The 27,096-nt window shown below is 48.1% G+C and overlaps 7 protein-coding genes across 7 annotated transcripts; 2 read left to right on the top strand and 5 right to left on the bottom strand.

Moving 5' to 3' along the window:
• Window positions 1-247: 247 nt before the first annotated feature.
• L3040_001737 (uncharacterized protein) lies at window positions 248-2,885 on the top strand (the record flags this gene model as incomplete). The annotated part of the gene is made up of 6 exons (XM_066156875.1): window positions 248-270; window positions 329-397; window positions 534-1,476; window positions 1,564-1,855; window positions 1,929-2,721; window positions 2,801-2,885. 6 exons carry the CDS (start codon window positions 248-250, stop codon window positions 2,883-2,885), a joined length of 2,205 nt encoding a protein of 734 aa, XP_066012884.1.
• A 2,934-nt stretch (window positions 2,886-5,819) lies between these two features.
• Window positions 5,820-7,621, bottom strand: L3040_001736 (uncharacterized protein; the record flags this gene model as incomplete). Its single annotated transcript, XM_007294412.1, has 4 exons — window positions 5,820-6,185; window positions 6,236-6,998; window positions 7,049-7,120; window positions 7,167-7,621. 4 exons carry the CDS (start codon window positions 7,619-7,621, stop codon window positions 5,820-5,822), a joined length of 1,656 nt encoding a protein of 551 aa, XP_007294474.1.
• Window positions 7,622-8,396: 775 nt separating this feature from the next.
• Window positions 8,397-9,504, bottom strand: L3040_001735 (uncharacterized protein; the record flags this gene model as incomplete). Its single annotated transcript, XM_066156874.1, has 3 exons — window positions 8,397-8,950; window positions 9,004-9,337; window positions 9,388-9,504. The coding sequence occupies 3 exons, from the start codon at window positions 9,502-9,504 to the stop codon at window positions 8,397-8,399; spliced, it is 1,005 nt and encodes a 334-aa protein (XP_066012883.1).
• Window positions 9,505-13,824: 4,320 nt separating this feature from the next.
• On the bottom strand, window positions 13,825-15,510 carry L3040_001734 (uncharacterized protein; the record flags this gene model as incomplete). Its single annotated transcript, XM_007294410.1, has 5 exons — window positions 13,825-14,165; window positions 14,215-14,927; window positions 14,979-15,162; window positions 15,212-15,347; window positions 15,415-15,510. 5 exons carry the CDS (start codon window positions 15,508-15,510, stop codon window positions 13,825-13,827), a joined length of 1,470 nt encoding a protein of 489 aa, XP_007294472.1.
• Window positions 15,511-15,814: 304 nt separating this feature from the next.
• Window positions 15,815-16,667, top strand: L3040_001733 (uncharacterized protein; the record flags this gene model as incomplete). Its single annotated transcript, XM_007294409.1, has 4 exons — window positions 15,815-16,069; window positions 16,119-16,303; window positions 16,362-16,416; window positions 16,464-16,667. The coding sequence occupies 4 exons, from the start codon at window positions 15,815-15,817 to the stop codon at window positions 16,665-16,667; spliced, it is 699 nt and encodes a 232-aa protein (XP_007294471.1).
• Window positions 16,668-19,189: 2,522 nt separating this feature from the next.
• Window positions 19,190-21,110, bottom strand: L3040_001732 (uncharacterized protein; the record flags this gene model as incomplete). Its single annotated transcript, XM_007294408.1, has 4 exons — window positions 19,190-19,905; window positions 19,950-20,398; window positions 20,471-20,710; window positions 21,019-21,110. The coding sequence occupies 4 exons, from the start codon at window positions 21,108-21,110 to the stop codon at window positions 19,190-19,192; spliced, it is 1,497 nt and encodes a 498-aa protein (XP_007294470.1).
• A 1,837-nt stretch (window positions 21,111-22,947) lies between these two features.
• Window positions 22,948-26,612, bottom strand: L3040_001731 (uncharacterized protein; the record flags this gene model as incomplete). The annotated part of the gene is made up of 6 exons (XM_007294407.1): window positions 22,948-23,298; window positions 23,357-23,869; window positions 23,920-24,160; window positions 24,213-24,769; window positions 24,821-25,080; window positions 25,130-26,612. The coding sequence occupies 6 exons, from the start codon at window positions 26,610-26,612 to the stop codon at window positions 22,948-22,950; spliced, it is 3,405 nt and encodes a 1,134-aa protein (XP_007294469.1).
• Between the last annotated feature and the right edge of the window lie 484 nt (window positions 26,613-27,096).

The following is a 27,096-nucleotide window of genomic DNA, read 5'->3' as shown; positions in this document are numbered from 1 at the left end:
TCTCAGCCTTGACCTTGAGATTAATGATGCGACAGCTCAAGACACAGAACAAAACATCACATAAAATAGCAGCATCCCTTTTGCTGTCTCGACTCCAACACCAACATCGTGTTCTGCTCTGCAACAACATTTGATTGCTACACAGCTTCTTTCCGACAAGCCCGACCCTCTGCCCTGTCCTCGCCCCTCTCTTACTCACGCCAGTATCAAAGAACTTTATGAGCGCATCTGAAGGCGCATGGCAGCAATGGCCGTCGAAGATGAGAGCTTGTACGTTAGCATGATATCACAAACCCCTACAGCAAGTACTAATTTTTGCGGTATCTAGACATCATGCTACCGACAACTTGATCCTTTCAAACCCTCGCAAATACTACAGAGCCAATGTAGATACCAGGTGAGTGGGCTAGCATAAAGAGACTCGAACAAATGTGACGGGAACGCAGTCACAGCAACCGTTCTACCAAAGGGTCTCACAGCTCAGATAATTTTGTCGGAATGTATTCAAGACTACAAAGCTAACATGCGATTAGCCATTGGCAGTTGCGCTCCTTGATTAGCTCTCCAGAGCAAGACCTTGTCTACTTTCCCAGCGAAACCGAAATCTACTTGCTCAATACCAAGACCCAAAAGCTTGAGCTCGTTGCCTCTCTAGGCTTCATACCCAGATGTCTGGTTGCGTCGAAGGAGTGGCTTTGCTGTGGAGGGGAAAATGGAAAATACAGTGCCATCTCTTTGAAGCACCGCGCATTGGGCTCCGACCTGTCTTCCTTTCTCAATGCCGACCCAGACTCTCGACTCCCCCTTGATCTCGACCCTACTCGGCGCTCAAGTCTCCAAGAATCCGAACATTCCACAGGGCTACGAGACAATTGGGAATCTAGAAGATCTACGGCTGAGAAGATAGACGTTGGTACAGAGATCGTCAATTGCATTACACTCTGGTTCCCGACAGAAGACCTGTCGGAGCGTACCCACAAATTCCCCGTGGCTGTAGTCTCAAATAATGACCGTACGGTTTCAATATTGGACCTGGCAACTTCTAAGCCCATCCAAAGATTCAAGCTGCCCGACTGCGTTAACCGTTCAGCGATATCACCTGATGGCGAGTTATTGGTTGCAATATGCGATGATCCATTTCTCTACATCCACACGAGAAGACAAAAGAGAATAGAAAGAGAGCGCTTCGAGTCTGAGGCAAGCCAGGTCTACGAATGGGCTCCTGCAGGACGGATACAATTAGAGAGTCAGAGGCAGGCAGACAACTCTCAAATGAGAGGAAGCTTTGCTCTATCTTTCTCCAGATCGGGACAGTATCTTGCTGTAGCAACACAGTATGGCATTATTTCTGTCTTCGATACCCAATCTCTCACTGAGGGTGAGTCCTTGATGGTGTGGTTTACTACTTCCAGGCCGGGTCGTCAACCAGGAGCTGTCCGGGCAATGGAGTTCTGTCCAGGACCCTATGATCTCCTTGTAAGTGCTTTCCCATCTATTAGCATACATAATGAGCATTTGAGGCCCCGCCATCTGTACCGAGTATCGTTTGCTCACCAATTTCAGGCTTGGACAGAGTCTACTGGGCGAGTTGGAGTTGCCGATGTCCGAACAATGTTCAATTCCAGACAAATCATTTTAATCAACAAAAGCGATGCCAACGTTGAAAAAGTGGACGTATCAGATAGATCCGATCACCGATCAACAATCCGCACCGCTCAAGATCCAAGCAGCACGCCAGACTACATGAGCCTAGATGAGAGTCGAGGTTCAGATTCTGAGAGAAGACAATTGAGAACTCTGACGCGCGAGATGCTGGATAGGCATCGCGAAGCTTCGACAGTCGACGAAGAGCTGGGTATGTTCCTTCCCTGAATCACCACGAGGCGAGCCACTTCCTTAAAACATATCTGCTAACACGTAGCTACCAGCGGTCCTTCAAGCACTCCGCGTCGACCGTCAACGCAGAGAAGCATTGGCTGCCAGCTGGGCCGACCCCCGCCGCTCAGCTGTTACCGTTTTAAACTCCACCCGCCTCGCAGCAACTGCCTTGTCTCGAGAACTTTCAAACCAAGAGCGCCTCAGAGTCGACACTTTCCAGTCTGACGAGCGACGCCGCGAAATGCCTCGTCTGGCGCATCCTGAATCCGCCACAGCCGAGCGCGAAATGGCAGCTCGCCGCCTCGCGTCCGCCACATCCGCGCGGTGGAGTCGCGGGCTACTACTTGAAGCCGATGCAGCTGCCCGGAGAAGCGCGCGTCTTTTACCAGCTCCTGAGACGTCTGCCGAGAGATCAACAGCTAACAGCGCCCTATCCCTTGTTGAGGGTATTTCCCTGACATCCAGCCCCCGCCCTTCCTCTGGCCCTGTTACCGAGTCCTCAGGAGCACCGGAAAGCGATAACTCTTGGGCGAATGTCGAAGCTCTGTACCGGGCTCGGCTAGAAGATAGCAACCAACGCTTCCGTGCTAGAGTGAACGAGCAATTAGACCGTTTTGGACTTGAAAATTCTTCTGCCCAGAGATCTGCACGACTGCGAGCTAACTTGGAAGGTGATGAGCAGAACACGGCGACGGATTTTGCGCGTCGGAGGCAACCGTTGCGACCTAACTCGAATGATGAGGGTGGCCTTGGGGTGGCGAGTAGGGGCCAAGCTGGGGGTATGGATGGGGGACGGATGAATGAGACGATGGGTGTTTGCTGGAGTCCGGATGGGAGAATCTTGTGAGTTCAATCCTTTCCGTCTTCCCCCTACGAATGTCGTTCTGGATTCCCAATCTGTAGCATGGCTAAGAATAGACAGATACGCGGCAACAGTGGAAGGTATCCACGAGTATCACGTTAACATTCCCTGTCGCAAGAAGTTTCCCAGCCTTGTTCTTCGGTAATGCGGCGGGGAACTAAATGGGTGCATTAATTTGGCGTTTGGAGCTCAGCCGGTGGTGGGTACGATACGGTGTGGTACATACGGGCCGGAGCAGGGAGAAAGGAACATTGTAGGAATATCTGTATTTAGCGGTCCACACAGGATACATTCTTCGCTCGCAGTTAGTCGGGTATGGGGCGACATACGCATAATCGAGCGGAAAGCTGCCTGCCTTCAATTGGAAGGCTGCGATTTCAGCACTTCATAAATGAATGGAATGAACAAATGAACGATCAAGCAACCAACCCATCTGCACGGTTCTATCTTCTCTTCTGGCGTACTATATCGATTTATGCTTAATGATTAGTGAAAACCTCCCCTGTTGAGGGAACGGAGGGGAACGAGGAAGAGAAGGCGAAGCTAATTTGGGAAAGTTGAGAGCTTTTAGTTTATGTATATATAACGATAGGTAAAGGGTGTCTGTACGGAGTAAGTGCTTGCATAGGAAGAAGGAGAGGAAGGTTCACGCATAGGAATTTCCGCAGATATGGCATTTCTATGGATTGCTAGAGGATATGGCCTTCTCTTATATTTTTTTATGCATGGTCTTTCCTTGTTTGTTGCAGCTCACGCGAGACTTGTGGCATGGGCTGGCGTCTATTGTTTAATCGTCTTAAAAGGATGTAAGGAGGCCCACCTAAGCGAGCCGACGATTGGTACGTTTAATAATATTGGAGAAGTTTTGCTGGAGTTTTGCATCAACTGTCCCAGCCAAAACCGATGAAAAGGCTGGCACGCGATCTGTGGACTTTGATTCCCGGGCGCAGAAATGATAAGATCACTTTAGAACCAACATGGTTCTCTCACACCTTCAGCCCCTACTGTCATCTTCACATATCTATCTACCTGAACCATTAGAAAATGCTGGGATAGCAATCCGAATAGCTACCTAGCTACCACATCCGGTTTTTGCAACCCTCATCCTTTCTGGTTTTAATTTCTTGTTCTAGCTGAGCGTCTGTGAGACCCTGGCTGTGAATAGCGCAGGGCCTTGCAGGCTCGGTCAGGGGCTGCGAAAACGAACCTGATGATAAGCACTACCATCTACCCAGAACAGGCTATACATCCGCGAAGAGCCATACTTCTGCGGAGGATAGTATGTTCGACGTGGTCAACGTCGTGAATAAGAATCTATACTAATATCCTGGAGTTGAGGAGCCTATGACGCTGCGTGAATGCCTATCATATTTATCTTCCATTGCTGTCAATAAGATTATTGCTATTGTTTTATCAGTATCGATATTGCCTATGTATATATATATATATATATATTGAAGACAATAAAAAGCGTTTCTGAATACTTGGATCCAGCTCCACACCAAAGACTTAACATCCTTCTCTTCTAGCCCAGTCAGAAGTATATCGAATAAAGAGAGCTAAACTGCATCGAAACAGGCTCGGTGGTGCTCGATCCACGCCTCGTTTCGTGGCAGTTGTTAAGAGAAGAGGAGTGAAGAAAGGCCAGGAAATCATATAGGTTCGGGATCGAGGTGACTGAGTTATACCATAGATGTCTACTTCCTCGCTAATTCTATGAGAAACCTACCGCTACACATGGCCCGCTTTGACCGCTGATTTCTTGTTGTTCAAGGAAAAGGAAACGACTGACACCAAGATCTATGGGTAGGAGCCGGTTAGAGGAAGTCTTCTTGATAACAAAACTGACTTTCTAGAAGTATACGTGCTAAAAGAGGCTGAAAGTTCCAATTTGCAAAAGGGATCGCAAAATATATGCGGTGTAGTTGGTAATCGTACCCCTGGTCGGAGTACTAGTCAGAGGCAGGAACCGCAGGGGTACGATTAGCTGGTACTGTCAACATCCTTCTTGGTGTCATTTATACAGATTCTGGGCGCGGCCAGCGCCTATAATTCAAATCACCTTGGCCTGTGTTTCAAGGCAAGTAATACATCTATCTATCTGCTAGATCTGACACATCCTCATCCTCAGAATTACATCTGTGGACGAAGAGTAATTAATATCGATAGCCGCACGGTGCCTCCTTAATTTTTGAACTCTTTCGGCAGTGCCAGCTTGATTCAGGTGTCTTGTACAGCTAAATTCGCCCTTATATATCACTACTTCCTAAATGACGGAGCATCACATCTCCTACGCCTAAGACGTCAAGATTCCGAGGTTTGGCTTAACATGAATGAATCATCTCGCGGTACACGGGCGTCTGCTGAGAGCAGATTAATACTCATATTCACTCCCGGAATTCTCTCTCATCAAAGCCATGGAAGACAAGACAACCAAGAATCTATCTAGATCTTCAGACTTCAGACTTCTACAAGATCAGAATCCCATCAAACGACAGTAATTGTAGACCACTCAGATCCACGCCTTAAAAACCCAGGATCTTTCTCCACTGCTCGACACTAATCTATCCCCCAATTTTCTTCAAATTACTACCAGTACAATAGTACGCTCTCATTTACAAAAGAAAAGAATGTAAGTAATAAGAAAAGATCAGAGGGAGAACTAACTGCCAGCTTAGCTAGCTGCCAAGGACAAAAGAATAGCCGTAGCGAAGGGAGGAACGACGTAAACAAACCAGTCCCCCGTCAACCCTGACGTTTGTTCTACTTCTGAAAGACACGAAACATTCGAATTCTAATCCGAAATTATCATAGATCGATCGCCTAGACGAAGAGGTTGGTTAGCGAGTTGTGAATAATTACGGTATGGTGATGATGTTCTATCATCGTGTTGTGCCTGCGTAGCCCCTATGGTGTATCCTGGAACGCCACTGGGTATTTATTTCCTGACCATTTATTTATCCTTGCGCCAGCCACACTCGCAGCATCAATTCCCATTTTCCCATCTCACACCCGACCCTCTCGCTTGTTATTTTCTTACAACCTGCTGTCTCCCCTTGACATCAAACATTCATCTAGCTTAGGCATGCACTGCCTGCTGTACGTGTGGATAGACCTGAATCATGCGCTGCCACAGATCCGGATACTCGTATATCAGCACCTCAGGATCAAATGCCATGGCCACAAACAGCGTCGCCACACCGCTCTTGATCGGCACCAAGAAGATGTTCGCAATCTGCAGACCGATGAGGAAAGAAAAGGCCATGACGACGGCCGTGAAGGCGTTGCCTTCATTATAAACAGGCTTGGTGAAAGAGAGGTACAGATAAGCGAGGAAAGAGCAGAGGTAGGCGACAAATACGGCACCCATGGTGAGAACAGGGTTGATGAGGCATTCGTTGACGAGGGCGTCGATGCCGCGATCCTTCATCATTGTCCAGGTTGTCTGTTGCAATCAGTACGAGTAGGATGGGTGAGGGGAGAGGAGGGGTTTACCTTGGCAGCTGGAATGTAGGCTTTTCCGTACAACGCAATGTACGAGAACGCATATTCATTGATGAACTGGATAGCCCAGTCCAGAAGGCCGATGAAGCATTGCAAGCAGCAGAAGAAGATCGAGCCGAGAAGATTGCCTTGCGCGGCTTCGTTTTGTTGAGCAATCGAGCAGGCTTGACGTAGCATTTGAATGATGGCGACAAGCAAGCTGCCGAAACTTATGGAGCCGAAGCTGTACGTCATGGAGCGCTTGAAAGCACCACGTGTAGCGCCTTTAGGGACTCCCGTTGGCTTCTGCGAGCAGAAATACCAGGAGCCATAGACGCCTGAAATCGTAACGTGGATGACGTTCTTGATGACTTCCGTGATCCAGTAGGCGGCGAATGTGATGAAGACGAGAAGTCCGATAACCTTGGCATTGCTAGGACTCCCGCCGCCTGCTGCGGATCCCGTTGAATTCGGGTAGTACTTCACATAGACCCCGACCATAGTGACCGAGAACCAGGCCCCGAAGGCCGTAGCGATGAATCCCCCAATGGCAGAGACAGCAAAGACATGCCCATAGTTTTTGGAGACGTCAATGACGGTCTGTAGTATCAGCACTGAGAAGGGAATACGTGGGATCCAGGAGATGAAGCATATGATGTAGAAGACGGAGAAGACGAGGTAAACTATTCCTGCAGAGTACCAGCCGCGAATAAGATACACAATTGCTGTGCCGACACCGAAGACAATTTGTAAGATGCCGGTAATCCAGATAGCTCTGCGAAATGTTAGCGAAAGCTTCAGTTGAGCAATTGAGGGAGGACTTACTGTTTGGTAAAGGCGCGAATGATCCAGAAGTACGCAGCAGAAATCACGAACGCAACGAGCAGAACGAAGGCGCTGCAGCTATCAGAACAGTCCTTCGAATACTCGAATACAGACTTACAACAGGATAATCGTATTTGAGTTCAACGACAGCGTATTCTCGTCATCATAGATACCTCCGGTGCCAGCAACAGTATACCCATGGATCGCCAGTCCGCTGACCGCACAGAACCCGGCAAACGTGAGCAGGAACAGGATCGTTGCCCACAGGTCATTGTACTTCGGCTGATCCAGCTTGAAGGTCTGCTCGAAGCCCGAGAGCTTGCCATTGCCGTTCGGTGCATTGTTGACGGGCTGGATGTTTCCATACTTTGGTGGTTGCTGCGGGTATCCCGAAGCTGCAGCGCCATCGTACTGATTGTATGCGCCTTGTTGGTATTGGGGCTGCTTCTGGTACTCGCCTGGACCTTGTTGTTGGATATAACCCTTCTGCTGGGCTTGCATGCCGATATCTTGTTGACCCTCTTGGTAGTAGGCGTCGGCTTGGCCGCCGTGGTGCGGTTGCGTGTATGCCATTGTCGCCAGCGATGATAACTTGCTTGAAGCAACACCAATTCAAAAGGATGCTGCTGTGAGGATGGGAGGAGGAAATAGCATACAATGTCGAGATCAAAGGAGACGAAGAGAGATGGCGTCGCGAGAAATTAAATAGAGTTGCAACAATTACGGCCACCAGCTAATCCTTTCGACTATTAGTAAGTGACGTCTATACATACTGCCTCTAGATCTTTTAATAGAGCCACCCTGGTTGCTGGGTCACCGTAGCACAGCTACTCCCATTTTTTCCCCCTACCAGATGCAGGCCGTTAGCTGCATTGCTATGACTTCAACAACCATCTTTGGATTCAAACATGAGGAGAGTGGGATCGACAATAAAATTCTGGGGCATAAGGCGAGGCCTAGCTGAAGAAGGCTCCATCAAAATAAAGCTTGTTTGTTGACAAGAACAGGTGAGCAGGGCCCATTTGTGCGAGCTTGGGGCATCATGTGGCTGTGTTCGTTCTATCAAGTTTCGCCGGGGATGAAACATTCAAGACAATCGAGCTTTGAAGAATATGTATTTGAGATTACGCTACAATTACGACGTTATCATTGGGTATCTGAAAAGCAATGAAAGGCAACGCTGTCGCTGAAATGCTGTGAAGTAATGGGTATCCAGATCCAAGGCGCCGGAAAAATTCAGAGACTCCTCTCCTCCACTGGCTCTAGAATGTTCAGATATCTCTCGCCTCTGATCTTAACAATCATCTCGCTCTTCACATTCATCACCAATTCCTCCTTTAAAGCCCGTTTAAACACCTGCTCTCCTCAACTGCGCCTCATCGCTATGGCGACTACGTCCCCATATTCTACGGGTATGCGGCTTCTCAGTATACTCGCGCGTCTGATTCCTCCTTCCAATGAAGAAATCCACCACCCAAGTTATCGCTGCCAAAAACATGACAACAACAGCGACCCAGGTGATAGCCATGTATTTCCCACCTCTGTCTGCGTAGGCCCCGACAGCATTGCCGTACTTGTTGATGATGTTCACGGCTTTCGTTTGCACGTATGTGACGAGCGATGAGGTTATGCATAGGGCGGAAAAGCTTAGTGACGCGAGGCCGCAGTTACCGAAGGATATCAGGCGTGAGTCTTCCAGGAAGAAGGCTGCAGCGGAGCCAATAATGGCCAGCCCGGCAGCTGCGATCCCGATGGCGTATAAGATGAAGACTGCATTAAAAGCTGCGTTCAAAGCGTCCAAGCCCCTGTTGATATCATCGGGCCAGTTGATATCGGAGAGGCTAAGGTTGAGAGGGCCGATTTGGAGTTGTTGGTTCAGAATCTTGTCAATGTTGATATCATCTGCAGCGCCCGGTCAGTTTCGTTCCATGCGAAGTATGGGAGGTGGAGCTTACACAACGCAGTTCGATTAGTGCACGAGGTAATATTCTTGGATGCGCCCTCAGCCGTAGCATTCGGCTTGTAATTCCCCTGGCACCAATTCAACATGTGCAAGCTGTACCACTGGTTAATACCAAGCTCCGCCGCCAAATTGTTGGCGACGTCTGCCACCAACTCGTTGAACTCGTCTTCGACCCTATCCGTGACATTGTCCGTGACGCCAGTGATGAAGTTTCCAATTCTGCCCACAGTAGATGTCGCCGACGCCGTAGCAGAAGCGGATGTGGAAGTTGGTGTGGCATCGGAGTCGGAGCCGAAGACGTTGTGGCCCAAGGTAGACGTGTTGAGCTGTCAAGGGTCAGATTCTGTGCCTGATCAGGTTGGGAATAGAGACGTACTGTGATGATATGGTAGTCCTCCATGAAACTCTTCTCGCTACCTGCGAGTAGAGCTAACAGAGAGAGGATGAATCCCACTATGGCACACGCCAGAGGGAATAGAGCTATGACACGCATATTGGGTTTGTTCTTCAGTAGCAGAGGGAAGTAAGTGTAGTATTGCTTAAGCGCTGTAGCAAAGTGATAATATGGTACATAGATGGTGGTGAGCAAGCTGTTGGGAAGGTCAAACAGCATATACTTATCTACCCTCCAATCGAACCAGTGGATATCGCGGGCACACACTCACTCTTTGAACCCCATCTTTTTTTTCTTCAGTATGTCTGGCTGGCAACCCAACGACATCATCCAGTCAACACGCCATGCCCCAGACATGTCTCCTATTGATTCACAAGCCCATGCAGCTCGGAGTCCCTGCAAACATACCGAAATACCAGCCACTCTTATCCCATTTTCCAGATTGGCTGCTGGGGGCTCCATTGGTATGTTGTCGCCGGTGTCAGGGGTGGCGCGACGTCATTGAAGCGAAAGGAGGGACAAGGTTTGAGGGCGGCCGGGCAATTATTGGAAAACGGACTGGAAGCCGAAGCAAGCGCTTGATCGAGGTCTGCAGCCGCCAAAAGGGTTATCCCCTGACCAGTGGAGTGGAGTGGAGTGGATTGCATAATCGGGCCACGGGGAACGGTGAACGGTGAACGGTGAACGGTAAAACTTGCTGAATAGAAAATTATCTGAATCTGTAAGCCAAACTGGCTGTGTGGCTGGTTACACAGACTGAGAGTGGGTAGGCGCTAAAAACGAAGCTTGGATCATTCGGTAAAGAAGGAATGGATTGGAAATGGATCATGTGATGTGAGATGACTGAATCACGTTTTAAAGTGGGACACACCCTAAGACCCTAGGACATGGCTCATACGCTCTAACTCCGTATATGAATCCTCTTTGGAATCGATGCCTTCTTGTTAGCTGTTAATTACTTTTCCTTTTCACCATGAAGCGAAGCAGACTCAGTTTTCTCCATTCATCACCCGTCAACAGAGTCGCCAGGATCCCAGAACCGTCGGGCAGATTTTTGTACGTGCATTCTGCTGCAGGAAGCTCCTAAAGGCGGAGAGAGTAAATTCGAGAAGTTTATGTAGGTATATCTGCAGGATGACTGGCTAGAGACCAACTCACCGAAAATTATCGTGTGCGAGAGGCATGCGAAGCTTGCGTTTCTTTGTTCCAAGAGAGTGGCTCTATGTACAGTAGGGCACGTGCTGCAAGGCACCTGCCATGGCAGAGCTAGAGGCATTTTGCACAACAACTATCTACGTGCATTTCCAAGAAGAGATACTGTTGTCGTAACGAGCAATACCCGGGTTTGCTCCAACGTTCGGGATGGAATTGTGAGCAGTGATAAATCCGCCACTAGCGTTGCACCCGTTATCGCAGTTTTCTCGATTAGCTGTTTGGACTTGGGTTAAGGGGCAGTATGAGAGCCTTATATATAGAACTCGCAATTGGCGCCTTTAGCATCGAGACTAGTAATATGATCACGCAAATTCGAAGCCAGATCGTCTTCAACTTGGGAAGCTTTAATCCAATGTTTTAAAAAGAAAGATTCTTATTGCGGCGGCCTGATACCCAAGATAAGGGGTTGCAGCTTCGCAAATCAGGGTCGAGGCAAAGCGAGACTGTTTGGCTTTGCCTAACAGAAAGATCTGCAGGTGCTGCTGTTACGGCAGAAGCTGAGAGAACAGCTGCGGCGACGACAGCGTTGATGGACATCATGTTGAGAGAGTGATAGTGATAGTTGGATAATGTGATTGTTGGAAAGACTATTGGAAAGGCTGTTTGGTTTAGAAGTCTTTAAGATGACTTCTGGTATGTGCAAGTACATTTGCAGACACTTCATCCGGTCTTTCCGGTACGACGTGTTAGATACAATGAATTAAGAAAATTGGTCTTTTTAGTAGAAGTTCCAGAAGCCATATTGATAGACACCTTCAAGTAGCAGAAATTTCGAGAGAGCTATGCAAAAAAATTGGGCAAGAATCTGCTTCGATAGTATCTGGAAGATACTTTTCAAGGCTGAATCTTTATAAGTTGACTGGTTCAAGCCCTGGTAAGTAAAGATGTTCAACACTGTATACTACGTACCTATATGGTATCAGCGCCACGGCTAAGAAGCGCTAAGAAGTTGGTAGAGTGGACGGTCTCATGCGATAACGATTACTGACCTGCCGACCTGCGTAGCACTCCTGATGTGTTATCTCGACCTGCGAATACTGTATTTGGCTTGGTTTGCGAGTAGGCCGAAGTTCATTCGTGCCCTGACCCTTGACTTGACATTCGGTAAAGGTGTGTGTTGTATAGGGCTAGCAGAAAGGTTCGTGACGTCTGCGTAATTTTGAAAAATGGCTATCATACCTCATCATACATAAGGCTTGACAGTCAGGTTATATATAGCATAAAACCAATTATCTCACTCTATTGTCCTAAATATAGAGTCGGCGCCACAGCCAAGAGGTTAGTAAGGGAGACGCTTCAAAAGATAACGATCATTGACCTATCGACCTGGGTATCTATAACGATGCGTTGTCTCGACCTGCGGATACTCTATTCGGCTTAGTCTGCCCTTGGTTCGAAGTTCATTCTTTGCCCTGACCCTTTGAACTGACATAAAAGTGGATGCCCTGACTTGCTCTTCAGTGATCATATACCCCTATTTTGAAAGAAAGAAAAAAGAACCTCAATAATATCTGAATATAGGTAGCCTCGATCGCATTAGATCTAATGACAATATATACCCTCCCATCCCGCCGTGATTTGTTTCAATGTTATCGTCGCGATAATGATTTGTACGCAAAAACTCGCGAAGTATTCCCCACTTCTCTCCTTTCGAAGCGCAAGCCAAGGTGCTCTACGGATATCGAATTGGGTTAAGATAACTGACATACCGGTAGTTAACGGATCTTGCAAAACCCCTTTTTCAAAATTACTAATCGTGGGGTTAGCTCAGGAGTTATGCATGTTGGGTTAACTCGGCTGCAAAACCCCTCTACTGACAATTATCCCTTTCCCGGGGCTATCTAAAAGAGAGCTTTTCCTTAACGTAGTCTTTACTTTCGATTGGATAGTACTTTGTATATGATACCTCTACTTAAGACGTCGTCGTCTCCTACGGGAGGTCTCAGGGCCTGCCACCCGCCCGACGTTGATAAATACAACAACAATAACAACAACAAAATGCCGTATACTTTTGGCTCTTTTGCCACCGACTGGTCTGCGTTTCAAGTCACCGCAAAACTGGACCTGGAACCCAACAATTCCCCATTTCTATCGTGCATGACTTTTAGTCTACTTTCTCCAAGATCTGGACAAGAATAAGAAGTTGAATGACGTTGTTAGAAAAAGTAGGGTATCTGATTTAGCGATTCCACGAAGAGCCTCCTTCCCACGGGTGTACTCGGCTCGGGAAGGAGTTTCCGAGCTAACTCCCAGCCATCTGAGGATTCTGGTCATCAGCACACTCGGTGCGATCCGCATCGCTCTCTCAACTTGGAAGCCTATTACACATCGCGGGACGTGGACTCCCGAAATTCAACAACGGGTTCTTGCTACTAGAATAACAGCTATTCTTATAATATACAAAAGAAAATGGATCTCCTCCTACTGGCAGCACGACGTAAAAAGCTCAATTCATCTACCATCCACCTTAAAGTATCTCAAAAATCGAGCAAGACCCTACCATTAAGGTAACCGACCAGACCTCTAATTCGTGGCGAGTTACGACTGCTCTGGTTGCTCTCATCTTAACCCGACTCTACAGCCATCTAGGATATCTTTTATCGTAAATAGATGAAATGTCGCGAAGACGACTTGCCGCTTGGTATCAGTAGATTAGCCACCAATAGGTACCTTCCTTGAAGAGAAGAGCAGGGCATACGCGTTATGAGATCAGACTGGCGGTGAATATTACTTAGATGATCTGCCTTCCTCGCGTAGAGAGTTGAGAAGGAGCGGGCACACGTTTGCCGTTGACTGGCCCGGACTAAGCAGATACACCAATGGCTCGTGAAGTTATGCCACGTGAGTTCTGTTTCATTAGCATGGCGAAAGGAGCTGGTGACACGGATCACATCTCCCACCTGAGATGAGATCAGAAACATAGCATTCTGTAGCCAAAGGTGTTTAGATTACTAGGATACTAGGATACCGTGCACCGAGTTCGATGTCGCAAGTAGGACAGCAAAAAAACATAACAAAAACAATATCACATTCTGACTTGCACACTTTCATTTCCGCTTCTTTCCGCACTCACCTCTAAAACTTCCTTTCAAATCAGCAGCCTCCAATGTTTCAGACGCCGTTTTCAATCTTGCGCCGGACACCAAACTTTCACCACCCTGTGCTTCATATCATAGCGGCATGCACAGGTTCGAATTACTTCCCCTAGCTGTTCAGGTAACTTCTGATAGCACCCTGCAGCTTGCTCGCACCCTCGCCCAGTACTTGAGTCAAATTCTCCAGATCGTCGCCAGCGGTGACACCGAACTTGCGGACAAAGTCCTTGGCGGCGCTCTCAAGATCGCCATATTCTTCTCCAGCATCTTCCTCCTCGGCTCGGCCGAAGTATGCGTTTGATGAGATGGATGTGGCACCCTCAAATCCTTGCAGCCGGTTCTTTGCCTCAGATTGAGCGTAAGGATCAAAAGCTCCCTTGTTAAAGAATTCGTCCGACGAGATACCCTTCTGTGCACCGAACTTTTCACGAGCGTATTTTTGGTCGTCATCTGCCATATACTTTAGCAAAATTGACTATGAGAAGGGGCTTCTCCTTACCTTCTTGCGTAGCTGAGACTGGGCCAACAGATCCGAAACCACCCATTTTCTTTTGTGCAGCAGCGGCTGGCTTGGAGCCTCCAACCTGTCCAAATCCAAGACGTCCCATGCCCATGCCAAGTCTCTCGACGTCCCCGCCATTGCGGTCTCTGCCTGCTCTTCCAGGGTTCAATGGGGTCGGAGATGCGATGCTCTGAAGGTCGGCCGATTTGGTAATCGTCTTCTTCACAGAAACTTCCTCCGCATCTGGATCGTAACCCAACTTCTCAATTCTCTCAGCCTCCTCCTTCGCCTTCTTTTCTGCGGCATCAAAATCGATGACATCTCCGGTGACTTTCTTTACTCCCAGCTTCGTCTTCTTAGCTCCCAACACATTTGCCTTGCGAGGTCCCGTTCCAGTAGTGGTTGTTTTGCGCAGCGCAGCGGATGAAGTGGTGCGGCTTGCATTCGGCGCCGCGGCCCCTGCAAGAGGCGAAGCGGCTCGTGCATTTCCATTGCCATTTCCATTCGAGGCACTGGCGTTCAGGAATGGAGAAGGGGTTCGTCCAATAACAGGCGTGGCAGCACGGGAGACAGGAGGTGTGGGCTTCTTGATAGCTGGTTTGTCCCAGGAAGAAAAGAAGTCATCTTCAGGCTCGCCAGCTGGTGTAGATGCGCCGTCAGACGGGCCATTGCCCATCACGTCTGTCACCACAACATGGTTTGCTGTACCACTGTGCCCACCACGTCAGCATACATCGACACGAAACTTCCGAGCTGCTTACTTTGCAATATCCTTGTCGGCTAGTGCGTTCAGATACTTCTTATATGATTCGGCAACTGCTGAACCATACTTGGTCTTTGAGTCCTTGCTAGCCAGAGCAGCGCTTCCTCCGTGGGATTGAAAATACTTCTTGATGGCTTCATTTCCTCCCATCTTCATGAGTCTCAGTTGTCGCCATTGCCATTCTAGTTGCGCATTAGCTCTAGTAGCACAGCTGCATATATCACAACATACGGTCAAGGTTCGTGGACCGGACGAAGGAGATGTGTACACCTAGATTTCGGTGGTTCGAAGAGCAATCGAGGCAGAGATAGATTGCGAAGGGCACTGAAGTCCAGGTAGGATTGTTCTGTTTGCAGTCGAAGCAGATCTGAGCAGTGTATAGTCAGTATTAAACATCCCGCCACTAATCCAAGGCATCGTAGGATCTTGCTCACTTTGTTCTCAGGCCTTGTCTTTAATTTTTGGAATAGCTGCAAGGACTCAGCCTTGGAGGCCATTCCATTGTCAACGTTGCCTTCACTGTCTGCCATAGTTGCTACAATCTTGAGGAGTGTCGAAAGATTATCCGGAGCGAGTAGAATGGGAGAGGACCTGTGGGTGTTGCTTTTGCTCTCCAATTCCCGGGGAGATGGAAATACAATCGTGTCTGGGAGTGGGAGTGGGCCACCTTGCGATTCAGAAGTTCCACCTTTCCTGATTGGGAAAGGTGGGCCGTCCCCACGTTAGAGTACCTTAGGAAGTAGGTAGGTTGAAGCTTCAATTCACTCATTCTCAGTTTCCATCCATTATCAAGATCTCCAAGCGTCTATAACTCTACACATAATATTTATTGCCATGAATTCTCTTCGAACCCCGACGCTGCTAAAGGGTCCTGCGAATGTTCGCACCATTCTTGCCGCGCGGCTCTATGCAACTCAAGTAGGCCTTGGAACATCCAATGCTGCCCCAAAACCCAGGAGAAAAGCCATAACACCCTTCAACGACGACGGTAGGGTAGCATGGGGTGATCTTTCTGCCGGAGAGAAGGCTGCAAGAACAACACAGCAGACATTCAACTTTGGGTTCATTTTGCTGGGTGCAGTCTTGACCGTTGGTCTTTGAAAATTATATCGGCACGATCCGTCCTAATTGTTTATAGGGAAGCGTAGGATATATTTTATACACCGAAGTTTTCTCACTCGATAGCAAGACACATCATTTTAATAAAGCCGTCGACCAAGTAAAGAAGGATCCAAGATGCACAAAGCTGCTGGGAGACAGCAAGAAGATCACAGCTTACGGAGAACCAACCTGGAACAAATGGGCAAGAGCGAGACCTATCGCGTATGTTCTCCCTGTGTTGGGATAAGGGAGAGAGCAAAAGACACTGACATATCACCAGCTCAACGCTAAAGACGGATCATTATGGAAGAGAGCACCTTATCATGCATTTCAATGTCAGTCTCATGGCTTGCTGGTTATATGGAACACTAACAACGCTTAGGTTGAAGGGCCCTTGAACAAGGGTGTAGTCAACTTGCACATGGTGAAGTCCACGCCAGATAGCGAACTCGGAAGCCAATTTGTTTACAAATACCTCGCATTGGATGTCAAAGGCCACCAAAGGATATACCTCGAGAACGCTGATGCTTCACTGGAAAGTCCTGCAAAAAGCAAGACCAAAATATTTGGTGTGTCCTGGCGATAATCATCTACGTTGGAATGAACTTTGCCCCTGGGAAAACCCGAATGAAATAGGACCACGCCGAGATGGGGAAACCCTGGAAGGAATACTACCATGGAACAGCAAACCGAGAAGAATCATCAAGATCTTGATGGGGTTCAGGGATCCCTGATAGGGAGATGCAGCTGTTCCGAGTCACCTCGCGAAGAATCAATGCTTGATTCATTCCGCATATTAAGTTCGGATATATAGTTCCAGCACTTAAGGGGACTACTACTATGAATTGAATGCTAGAGAGACAGTTGCTTGCATCGCCACTTAAAAGCAGGAACTCAAAATGGTCTGCCGAGTCTCATCTGTTTTGATTGAGATTTCTGGCAGTGTCAAACATTTTAATTTTTGGGGGGTCACTGCCATAAATAGGATTTCTAGCAATGGATACCCAACAATAACGCTGTAATTGTGCCACGCCATCTACCTAAATTTCCTAGACTGTAAGCCCAAGGCTATCGAATCCCATATTGGCTTACCACTACCGACTGCCGAGTCATTGCTAAAGCGTTTATTCCGATCATGTAGGATTGTTACAGTTCATGAGGTTGTATGTAACATCAAGCCCCAAGCTCTGAAGCATCGACAAGCAAGCTTCCAACGCTTGAATCCTGCCAACCCTATCTGTCTCCTCTCGTTGTACTCTTGCCATCTCAACTTCCAATTGTGCACCTTTTTCCTATCCGAAGAGCCTTCAGCCAACAACCTCACCGACACTAGACAATACCTCAGAATTTGTTCACAGAATTCCATCCATCCTTTCTTATTCTTGATTCCGAAGTCCCACGAATCGATATCGACATCAATGTCACGATGTTGCGTAAGCTCCTGTGGGCTAGGCCTCGGATACGTATATTCATTCGTTCACTCAACCCCCTTGCCCCCCCCGCCGCCCGAGTCATATGGTTTATATAAATTCACAATCGATACAACCTGCCCCATTCCTGTCTATTTGCGCAATATCTTACTCTTAGATATTATACCGCTATCAACTTCGCAAGTCGTACACTTTACGTTTTACACTTTAAACCCTTGAGCTTTGCTGGTGATCCAGCTACACAATATATACATATATTACGCTTCAAACAAAGGAAGCAAAACAGACTTCCGAGCCCCTTTCTTTCACTCGCTAAGTAGTCTTGCTAGCTAGCATTTTACGTACGAAAACCCCGAAGTAATGTTTAACGAACCTCATACTAGCATCTCACACAGGAAAATCCCAGAGAAGGAAGGAGCTATACGGCGAACGCAAATCCATGTCTGGAATGACTTTTTTTTACTGTTGAGACCTTTTCTCAGCCGTGGAAGTACTGTGAGAAGAAGAGGAAGAAGAGTTGGCTTAGGCTGGCTATCGGTGGGGGGAAAACAAAGTCTCCAATGGATTATGATACTTACAAGAAGCTGTAAAGCTGGGCTAGATTGGCTCGATTAAATTGAATCGGGTAGGAAGATGGAAGAGGGGGAGGGGGGAGAAAATAAAAGGTCCAGCAGCGAAGAGGAGAGAGAGAAAAGGTAGCTTGAAAACCAGAATTCAAACCGATCAGGTCCGAAGTACTGATTAAGCACCATGGGTTAACATACCATCTCTTCTACAAATACAACTCTCTTATTACACCACCATTCATAACCTCTTCTTTCCATATATATATTAAATCTTAAATCAGCAAGCTGCCCGCTTCCCGCTTATCCTTCTCTGCTCATCGTCTGATAAAATGCCATCCCGATTGCAAAGCACGAATTTTTCCAAATTCACAAGGGCAATTTCGAAACCACACTCTGTATTCCACACCGTACAAGATACAGAGCCGCAAGTATACATATCTCGCCAGCCTTCTCTGGTCCTTCTTTTTTACTTTCATGACGGCTGGCTATGGGAAGTGGGTTGTGGGCTGCTAGCTAGCGAAGCGATTTATATCCTTTGCTCTCCTCTCTATCTATCCAAGTAACCGCTCTGAAAGTGGCTAGGATTACAGTGACTGTGAGAAGTGCTTTCGAAGAATACAAAACCACGCTTGGCTTGGTCCCGATTCTCAAAAAAAAAAAAAAAAAAAAAAAAAAAAAAAAAAAAAAAGGGAAAAGGAAATGGAAGGAGTCGACGTTCTAGCATAGCTAGATAGGAGCAAGGCCTCTTGGCCACACAACCAACAACAACAGAAGTCATATCCAGAGTCACAATATCCAGAGAGGGAGAGATAATTTACGGGGGTTCGTAATCGTGATTCATTATTCGCACCATCTCGATTTGGTACGTGCTACAAGCATTACTTTTTCCCGCCTGGAAATCACCGGGCCGTAATGCTAACGCAGATGCACAAGCAGATGCAGATGGAAAGCGAAGCAGATAGGCCTTTACCGTCTGAGCTCATGCAATAGACTCTCAAGACTCCAAGTGCGCCCCGACGCCCCATGCCATGCCGGAAACCCAAATCCGAAGACCGTTCGACGCGCCTGAGAAACAAGCACCCTGTAAATCCATCCAAAAATATCATACAAACTCACTCAACCGCCTCAGCCTTGACGTCGTTCAAGTACTTGTGTCTCAAATTCCACTGCGTGTTGAATTTGTTCTCTAATTTCTGGCCTTGGATGTAGACAGGGTCACCCTCCTTCCAGAACTCATAACAGTTGCTGAAGATCTGGCGAATGTCGCTCTCGAACTCACCCGCGGTGGTATACTCATCTCGATCCATCTTGCCCTTGATTGTGGTCAGGTCCATCGGCTTCTTGATAACCTCCAGGTAGTTGGGCACGTTCTCAAGGACAGGATCGACCGGATGTCTGAAGGCCTTGACGAGGCGTGTCCAGTATCCGGGGCCGAAGACCATGCGGGTGATCAAGGCGCGGCAGCACTCGAGATCCTCTTCAGGAGACAAGGAAAGGACTTCGACGGCGGCCTTACCCTTGCCGCGAATAGGCTCGGAGCGACGGCTTTGCTTCTTGACGACTGGTTTGGCTTCATGTAAGTCATTCGGGCCAGTGGCAGCGGCGGCGGTACTGGGACCAACATCTGTTTTGCGGCTGCGTTTAGGTGGGCGAGGAGGGTCAGGGTCTATTTCTGCGGGTTGGTCTGATTGCACGAGAGGTTTCTTTCCTGGACCTTGAGGTGTATAAGCTGGAGCGGGAAGCTCACTCATGACGATGACAAGCTCGCTGAGAATTTCATGAGGGAGGGATGAGGCGAATGCCTTGCGTGCTTCGGGAGATGCTCGCACTAAAATGGTCAGGTTCGGTCTTGAGATGGAACGGGAAACATACTGTGCTCTGCAGACCATTTGATAAGCATATTCCGAAGACCGCTACCCTCCTGAGTGTCTTGCCAAGCTTGGATGAGGAGGGGTGTGCCAGGGTTACAAGAAGTCAATTGACGACGCTCAGTCATAGTCTCCAAAATGGCGACACGAAGCGGAGCCATTCTCAACTTTGTAGCTAGCTTCCACAAGCCCATGAGAAGAGGGTAATCCGGAATCTCTTTGCCGTGTACCTCATCATAGACCTTGCCAGTGTAGACAAAGTTCTGGAAGCAGCCAAAGACATCTACCGTGGTATCTGGGAGCTTGACGATGGATTCAATTTGTCTCTCAGTGGCGTTATTTTCAAATAGGTCTCGATAAAAGGGAGATTGGGCACATAGGAGGTTCTGTTGCAGACCGAAGGGGATCTCCTCAGGGCCAACGAGGACAATGACAAACTTGGGATGGGCCTCGCTACTCGGAAGTCAACATATAAGAGGGCATTATAGACAAAAAAATAAGACAAAAGGATAGGCTGGGACTTACTGCCATGACACCGTATTTGAGAGCTCACCTGCCTCAGCGACAAGATCATTACCTTGGTAAGACATGGCCTTAGAATGGGGAGTCTTCTGTCGAGGAGCTTGGGTTCGGGAGCGATGTGGAACGCGACGCTCGCTCTTCTCAGGCGCCGGTGAGGAGTTCTGATTGATGGTGACGGGCATCGAATTATTGTATGCAATCGTCGATGAACCGTAGTATGCGAGCTCCTCAGGTGTGAAAGAGCTATTCGGCCACATCGAGGTCAGTATATGCTATTGCTAGTAGTATATGAAAGGGGAACGTCGACTTATGAGTCGGGTCGAGAGATGAGTTTCTGCTAAGGCAAATCGACAGCCCCAAACGGTTGGACTTATACCATTTCACTTAGAGAATGAGATTCCTTTTAAAGCAGCTCAAAAGAACTCCAGACTCGCCGCCGATATGAACGTCACTCACTACATGCCAACCACTGCGAGATTTTCAAATGTCGCAACAAGGTGGGGCACGGCGACAAGGAAATTGATAAACAAAGAATATTTCATAAAACGTACCTCGATGCTTCTTCGCCGTTCCTAATTATCGGATTCATCGCAGCCAGAAAATTATATTCTTGAACATAACTGTGGTCGAAGGTCAGTGACATGTATGATATTAGGGCAAGAGCGTTCTGTGGCTGTCGACTACGTTGGCCCTGAAGTATTCAAGTGCTATTGCAGTACGCCTTAAATATAAGGCTTCACCCCTTTGCTACTACAAAGTAGCTACCGAAGGAGGCTAAAAATGTCAACAAAGCTTAGTCGATTGAATACAGTCGCTCATGTTGTGGTGAGAAGGCTAGAAATAAAGCTTTTCTATCTTTCTAACTTATTTTTATATAGACTTGCATTACTTCAGTGCCCATGGGTATCACAGCCAGAATCAAACAGGGCTTGAAATGCGGCCACGGCTAGAGCGCTTCACGTTCGAGACAAATTGGTTCCTCCTCCTCCAAAACAATGTCAAGGTAAGTATTGACGGCTTCATGCCTCTTGAATACTCATTATCTGGCCACGAGAGACTCCCGACTCATGTTGCTTCCGTCTCCCCACGGCTAATTACAGAGATACCCTCCACACCCTCCCTATCTCATCGATCCTTAAGCGCAACATGTATTGCCAACCCAGCCATGAGAATCAAACACAGTACCAACAACAAAACGCCACCCTACCACAGCCCCCGCAAACTCCAGATTTTCCCTTAGGTATCCATCTTCCAACCCATACCAAACCCACCGACTACACAACCACAGGCATCATTCGTGTCACACATCCACACCTCGTACATGGGTGAACTCAACACCACAGTCCAAGCCAATGTAGAAATCTGCGGGATCACATTCAACGCCCAATTGATTGTGTTGGAAGTAGACCCCTATGACAGACCTTTATATCGGTGGCAGATGAAGGCATTGGCAGGCATTGATAGGCTGAGACGAAAGTAGAAGGTGAGTAGTCCGCTGGGTTGTAAGTGGCAGATCGCTAACATTTTCGAAAGGTAGTAGAGGAGATGACGTATTGCGCCAGCTGGAGGATGCGAGGAAGAGGCGTTGTTTGGTTTGAAGATACGTTGCGTATTGGTACTCTTCTGCTCTGCTCGTATTAGTCAGGGAACTCAAAGCTGAGCCAAGATATCTATTATCTCCACGAGTAATTGATGGCTTACCATCTTCATTACCAGCATTGAATCAAATTTAAGATACCAGGGTAAGACTACTAACTAACCTGCTTCAAGCCCGGCTTTGAATGAAAGTTGAAATCAGAATCAAAATCCCGGTGTTATCTTGATCCACTGATAAGGAAGGCGACGGCTCGAGGTTTACATTTTCAGTCTCGTAGTAAATTCACGAAAAAATAGTCTGTCAGAGTGGTGACTATTCCTACCGGCTATCAGCCTCTGGCAATTGTGTGTGCGCGTCATTGGAATAAGAAGCACGCAGCTTACCAGCATTGACCGTCAATACCACCTCCTCGCTAGGCCCTGCTCAAGCAGGCGATCGCGACAACAGTACATAGGTACCTAGTTCCAGCCACTCTGGAAATCATCTACCCAACGGCATCTCACACCTCGATGATGAAGTTTTTCTTGTAACCGACACAAGAATTTGGATTATGGATATTTTCTTCATTGAGATTTCAAACCCAAGAAAGCAATGCATTCTAGGAACATTTAAACTCCTCGCAGTACCGCAGAACACCAATGCAGACCCCAAACCAAGCGAAAACACAGGTATTTCTTATCAGAGATTAAACTCCAGCTGATACAGAGTTAAGCAGTACAGGTACTTTTAAAGCCCATGCTAGGAAAACAAAACGCATCGCCAATGGCAACCATAAATGACGGGAAAAGTACAAGCAAGGGCAAAGTCAGAGATCAACGCGATCTAAAAATCAAGATGAAGCAAAACTAGGCATCGCAACTTGCGATCGAACACTCCCCCACCCTCACAAATAGAACATGCAGTTGTCAAGACTCTTCGGCCAAGGGTTAATACGTCCATCCGTTGCATCTCTCTTCCATACTTTGGGATCAATCCGAGCATGTCGGACATAGCTGGGAGTATTCTCCAACGTCTCCGGCGAAGAAGTTGCCGGAGTGATGTTCATCGAGGAGCTGGAAGAAGGAGCAGCAGTCTGAGCAGTCTGAGCAGTGGGAGCAGCGATTACGTGCGACATGTCGAGGACGGGCTTCATGTAGCAGCGAAGCCGATCGCACAGAATATCGGCATAGCGGGCCGGGGTGCATACCGAGACAGCTCGGGTCGCTCTGGCGCTCGTGTAGCATATGTTGTTCGTCTTCAACTCAAGTTAGTCATGGGGAGTGAGAGAAGGGTGGTTGGAGCGAGCGTCTTACAATTTTCTGCAGCGCCATGGGTTCTTGGCCCGCGTCGTCGTAGAGGACGACGTAGTAGGCAGTACGAGCTGTACCCAGCTCGCTCGTGTGACTTTGGAGGTAGAAACTCCACTGGTTCGGTGTCACCACCTTGTTGTCAACTACCATGCCACACGCAACATTGACATCCTCTTCGCTGCCAGCGCTGACCTTCTTTTCCGGATAGAAGCGGGCATGATGTCGCTTGGTGACGACAATCAAGGTCAATTTTGGTACCCATTTCTTTGCGCTTGCTGGCACATCAGGCCACTGTCCCTTCATCAGCCTCGCAAGGGCATTTTTGCACCCCTGGAAAATCTGCGGCTTCTCTTCGTGCAAGACCATGCCATACTGACTCTCGCTGACTCCGTCGCGATAGAACAGAATCTCGCTGGGCAATACCTGGGCAGTGTCTCTGAGCGACTTGTCCTCTCTAGCCTTTTCGACCCAGGCCATGACCCGCTCCTCTACCATGCCTTGCAAGTCCTGGATGTACTGCCCTGCATCAGTTAATGTTCATGGCATAATTAAGACCGGATGCATACCTCTTGTCTTCCCTTTTGAAGCCGAGCGGAGGCTAGGTAACAGCTCGATTCGTCGTCATTCGTCGCAACAACGCCCGCCATAGATGGACAGTTCTCAAGACCTTTGCCAGGATGTGTGACATCGGCTCCCATGATCATTGTGCGAAGATTAGCGCCAGTCATTCCTTTAGGTTTAAATGTCCTTTGGCCAGTAGGTTCGATCTTATGGCTGACTCCTTTGAGCTTGAAGTTCATCTTGAGGCTTGAATAGGTTAGGTTTAATAAGCTGCCATTAGATGAATGAGAACACGTACCAGATATTTGCTCTGAGCTTAGGGTCAGCTTTGACTTTTCCGAGCTTAAATGCCGTGACACATACAGTCGGGATACCAACTACACAGTCGCCCCATCTCTTCACTTCTTGGTAGAATTTGATATCTTTCTCCTCCAAGACTACTAGAATAATGGTGGCTCTCGGGGTACCAAATTCGTTTGCAGCACTACGGAAAATAAATTCACAGCGGCTTCGGTAATCCGTTCCGGTATTTCTTGGGCCATTCAGATCCGCCATACTTTGAATGGACCATACGATCGCAGGTTCGTTTCCCGTGATCCCATAGCTAGACAGGTCAGCGTTCAAGGCGCTGACCCCTGGCAAAGCTTCTTTCTTTTTGATGAAGCTCATCACGCAGAGCCTTTGACATTGGACTGCTTTGTAGTAAAACTTCTGGCCAGTAATCCGCCACTCGCCCTTGATAGTTTCAGGGTGCTTGAATCTGTCGCCCTTCTGGTCTGCCATCTTGATTCTCGGACTAGGCAGGAGAGGAACGTTCATGTTGATCATTTTCGGAGAAGGGACCATACCAAATGACTTCGTTCACATTAGTCATGGTTCATCCTAATACAGTCGAGTAAGACTCACCTTGTAGAAGCTCTGCAGTGGCTTCAAACCTAGGACTTTAAGACCTTCTGCCAGAATCAATTCCATATTCTGCTGAGGCTTCTTCGTTGCTGCAGTGACCATTGAAATGCCAGACGCTTCTTCAACTGACTCTTTCGCGACTTGCCAGTCAACAATCGTCAATTGGTTTGCTGGGTACAAGATCTCGTTGTTAACGCCCCCGACATTGATGACGAAAGAGTTCTGATCTGCAGTGCTTGCGTGGTATGTTTTGGGGTATTCTATTGAAAAGGTCAGCAATACACATTAGCAGGGACGAAATACACGTACGGCGTTGCAAATAAGTGGCGAGTTTTATGATAGTCCCATCCTTTTCTTTAAATGATGTTTGAGAGACACGATTTGGAGTGAGGTTTTGAATGACCCAAAGGCGGCTGTTAGCGCCGTGAAGCAACAATTTAACCCGAACATCCTTCAGCTTTGCCTTGAATGACCCAGGTCCAGGAAAAGACCCAGACCATGCCAGTTCCATCCAGTTTTGTAGGTTTCTGGGCGAAAGGAATGCCGTTGTTACGGTGTTGACATTGAGTAGAACAGAATCTTGACCAGGACGCATCGAAGAAAAGAATCCATGTCGAAGAAAGTAGATCTCTCGCCTCTCCTCTGACTTTCTCCCTTCCGCCTCTTGACTTGCTGGATAGAACTTGTTCCCTGCTCGACCAACAAGGTTAGTGGTATCAGGCTTGGTGATATCTTTCCAAGAGATGATATTGAGTGCCTTCAGAACTTCGCCTGGATTCTCCATACTTTCCTTGCCATTCCCTCCGACATGGTTCTTCAAACCGGCTATGTCAACCTGACCAACAAGCGAGACAGAAGTCAGCAGACGTGGGGGAGGAACTCGTGGAGGTTTGTTGCTTTTGTGCGGATTCGGTGGTGCAGCGGGTGGCTCTATCAGAACTCCCAACTTTTCTGGAGGATACAGACTTCCGACAGAAATGATGGTGGAGTCCCAGTCTGTGGCCCAGTTCCCGTGAGCGGGCTTGTTCTTGCTCAAATAGTTCTGAATCAAGAACCGCTTCGTCTCTTTCTTGACCCTTCTCTTCCTTTTGAAGTCTGGCCCGACCCCATCTTCATCACCGTAATCGTCACCAGAGAGTGTCTCCTCCTCGACAGTGATGCTGTATTGTTGGAGCCGAGGGGTCTCGAGCTTGATCTCGAAGAAATTGGCCAGTATGTCGGCGCTCTTCTCTTCAGAGCTTTTTGCCGTTGATCTCTTGGATGGCATACTCTTCTCGGCACTAGCCCACGACTTCAACTGAGCAAGCTTGGGATCATCTTCCTCGACTTGCTTAGCTGGCGCTGTCTGGCGGGGGGTTCCTTTGCTGGGACTTGAGATAGATTTTGAATGGCTCTTTGGCCGAAGAGAGAGGTTTCTGGACAGGGACCCCGTCGGTGGTGAGTTCGGTGGTGACTTGGCGTTTGGTGACTGTAGATTCTTTGATGCCTCGATTGCGGCAAGAGCTTTCGCACGGTATGATGGTGTGAATTGGTTGATTTTGGCATCCGGGAGCTCCGCATATGGCACGTTCTTCGTGAGAGGACATGATTTATGGGGGTTGCTCTGGTGATCTCCGTGGCCGCAGGCTCTGCACGGCGGGTTGATGTGATCGGTGCATTGCTCGTATTCATGGCCTTCCTGGAAACATTGATCGCAAGTCTGCTCGTCGTAGGGATGATAATCAGCCCTTTTGCATTGGGATGCTTTATGATCGGCAGGAACTCCACACTTTGCGCATCCCTTCGGAGCCATCCTGGCGATCTAAACAGGCAATTCGCAACTCGCAACTACGCCGCAAGAAAGACTGGAATAGCCCAAAGACGGACGAAGTTTCCCAAAGGGAATAGGAGCAAAGACGATTTCTTGCCGATGAGACTGGCTCTCATAAGCGAACAGATGAGCCACTATATAGCAAGTTGACTGTTCCCTTGGCGATTGATTTCTGATTGCTGGAGGTATCATGACCAGCGACATGAGGTAAGAAATGCAGTAACTGACCGAAACAATCGAGTTGATTGAGTTTGAGGGAAGACAGGATAAGGGAGAGGGCGGTTTGGGTTGAGCTGCAACATCGCCTTCATCTGCTATCGGCAGCGATATTTTTTTGGTATAATTGGAAAACTTTAACCTGACATAGCTAGCTAGGCATCAAAACCCATGTGAACGAGAGCTACAGACGCGGCAAAGGAAGAAAAGCACCGCGTGACACGGCCGTAAAGCAATGCGAACGCTTCTT

Source organism: Drepanopeziza brunnea (genome assembly GCF_022702325.1).
Source record: "Drepanopeziza brunnea f. sp. 'multigermtubi' strain 214-2 chromosome Unknown ctg2, whole genome shotgun sequence".
Taxonomy (NCBI): domain Eukaryota; kingdom Fungi; phylum Ascomycota; class Leotiomycetes; order Helotiales; family Drepanopezizaceae; genus Drepanopeziza; species Drepanopeziza brunnea.
Note: the sequence above shows the minus strand (reverse complement) of the source record. Positions and strands in the feature narration are given on the sequence as shown.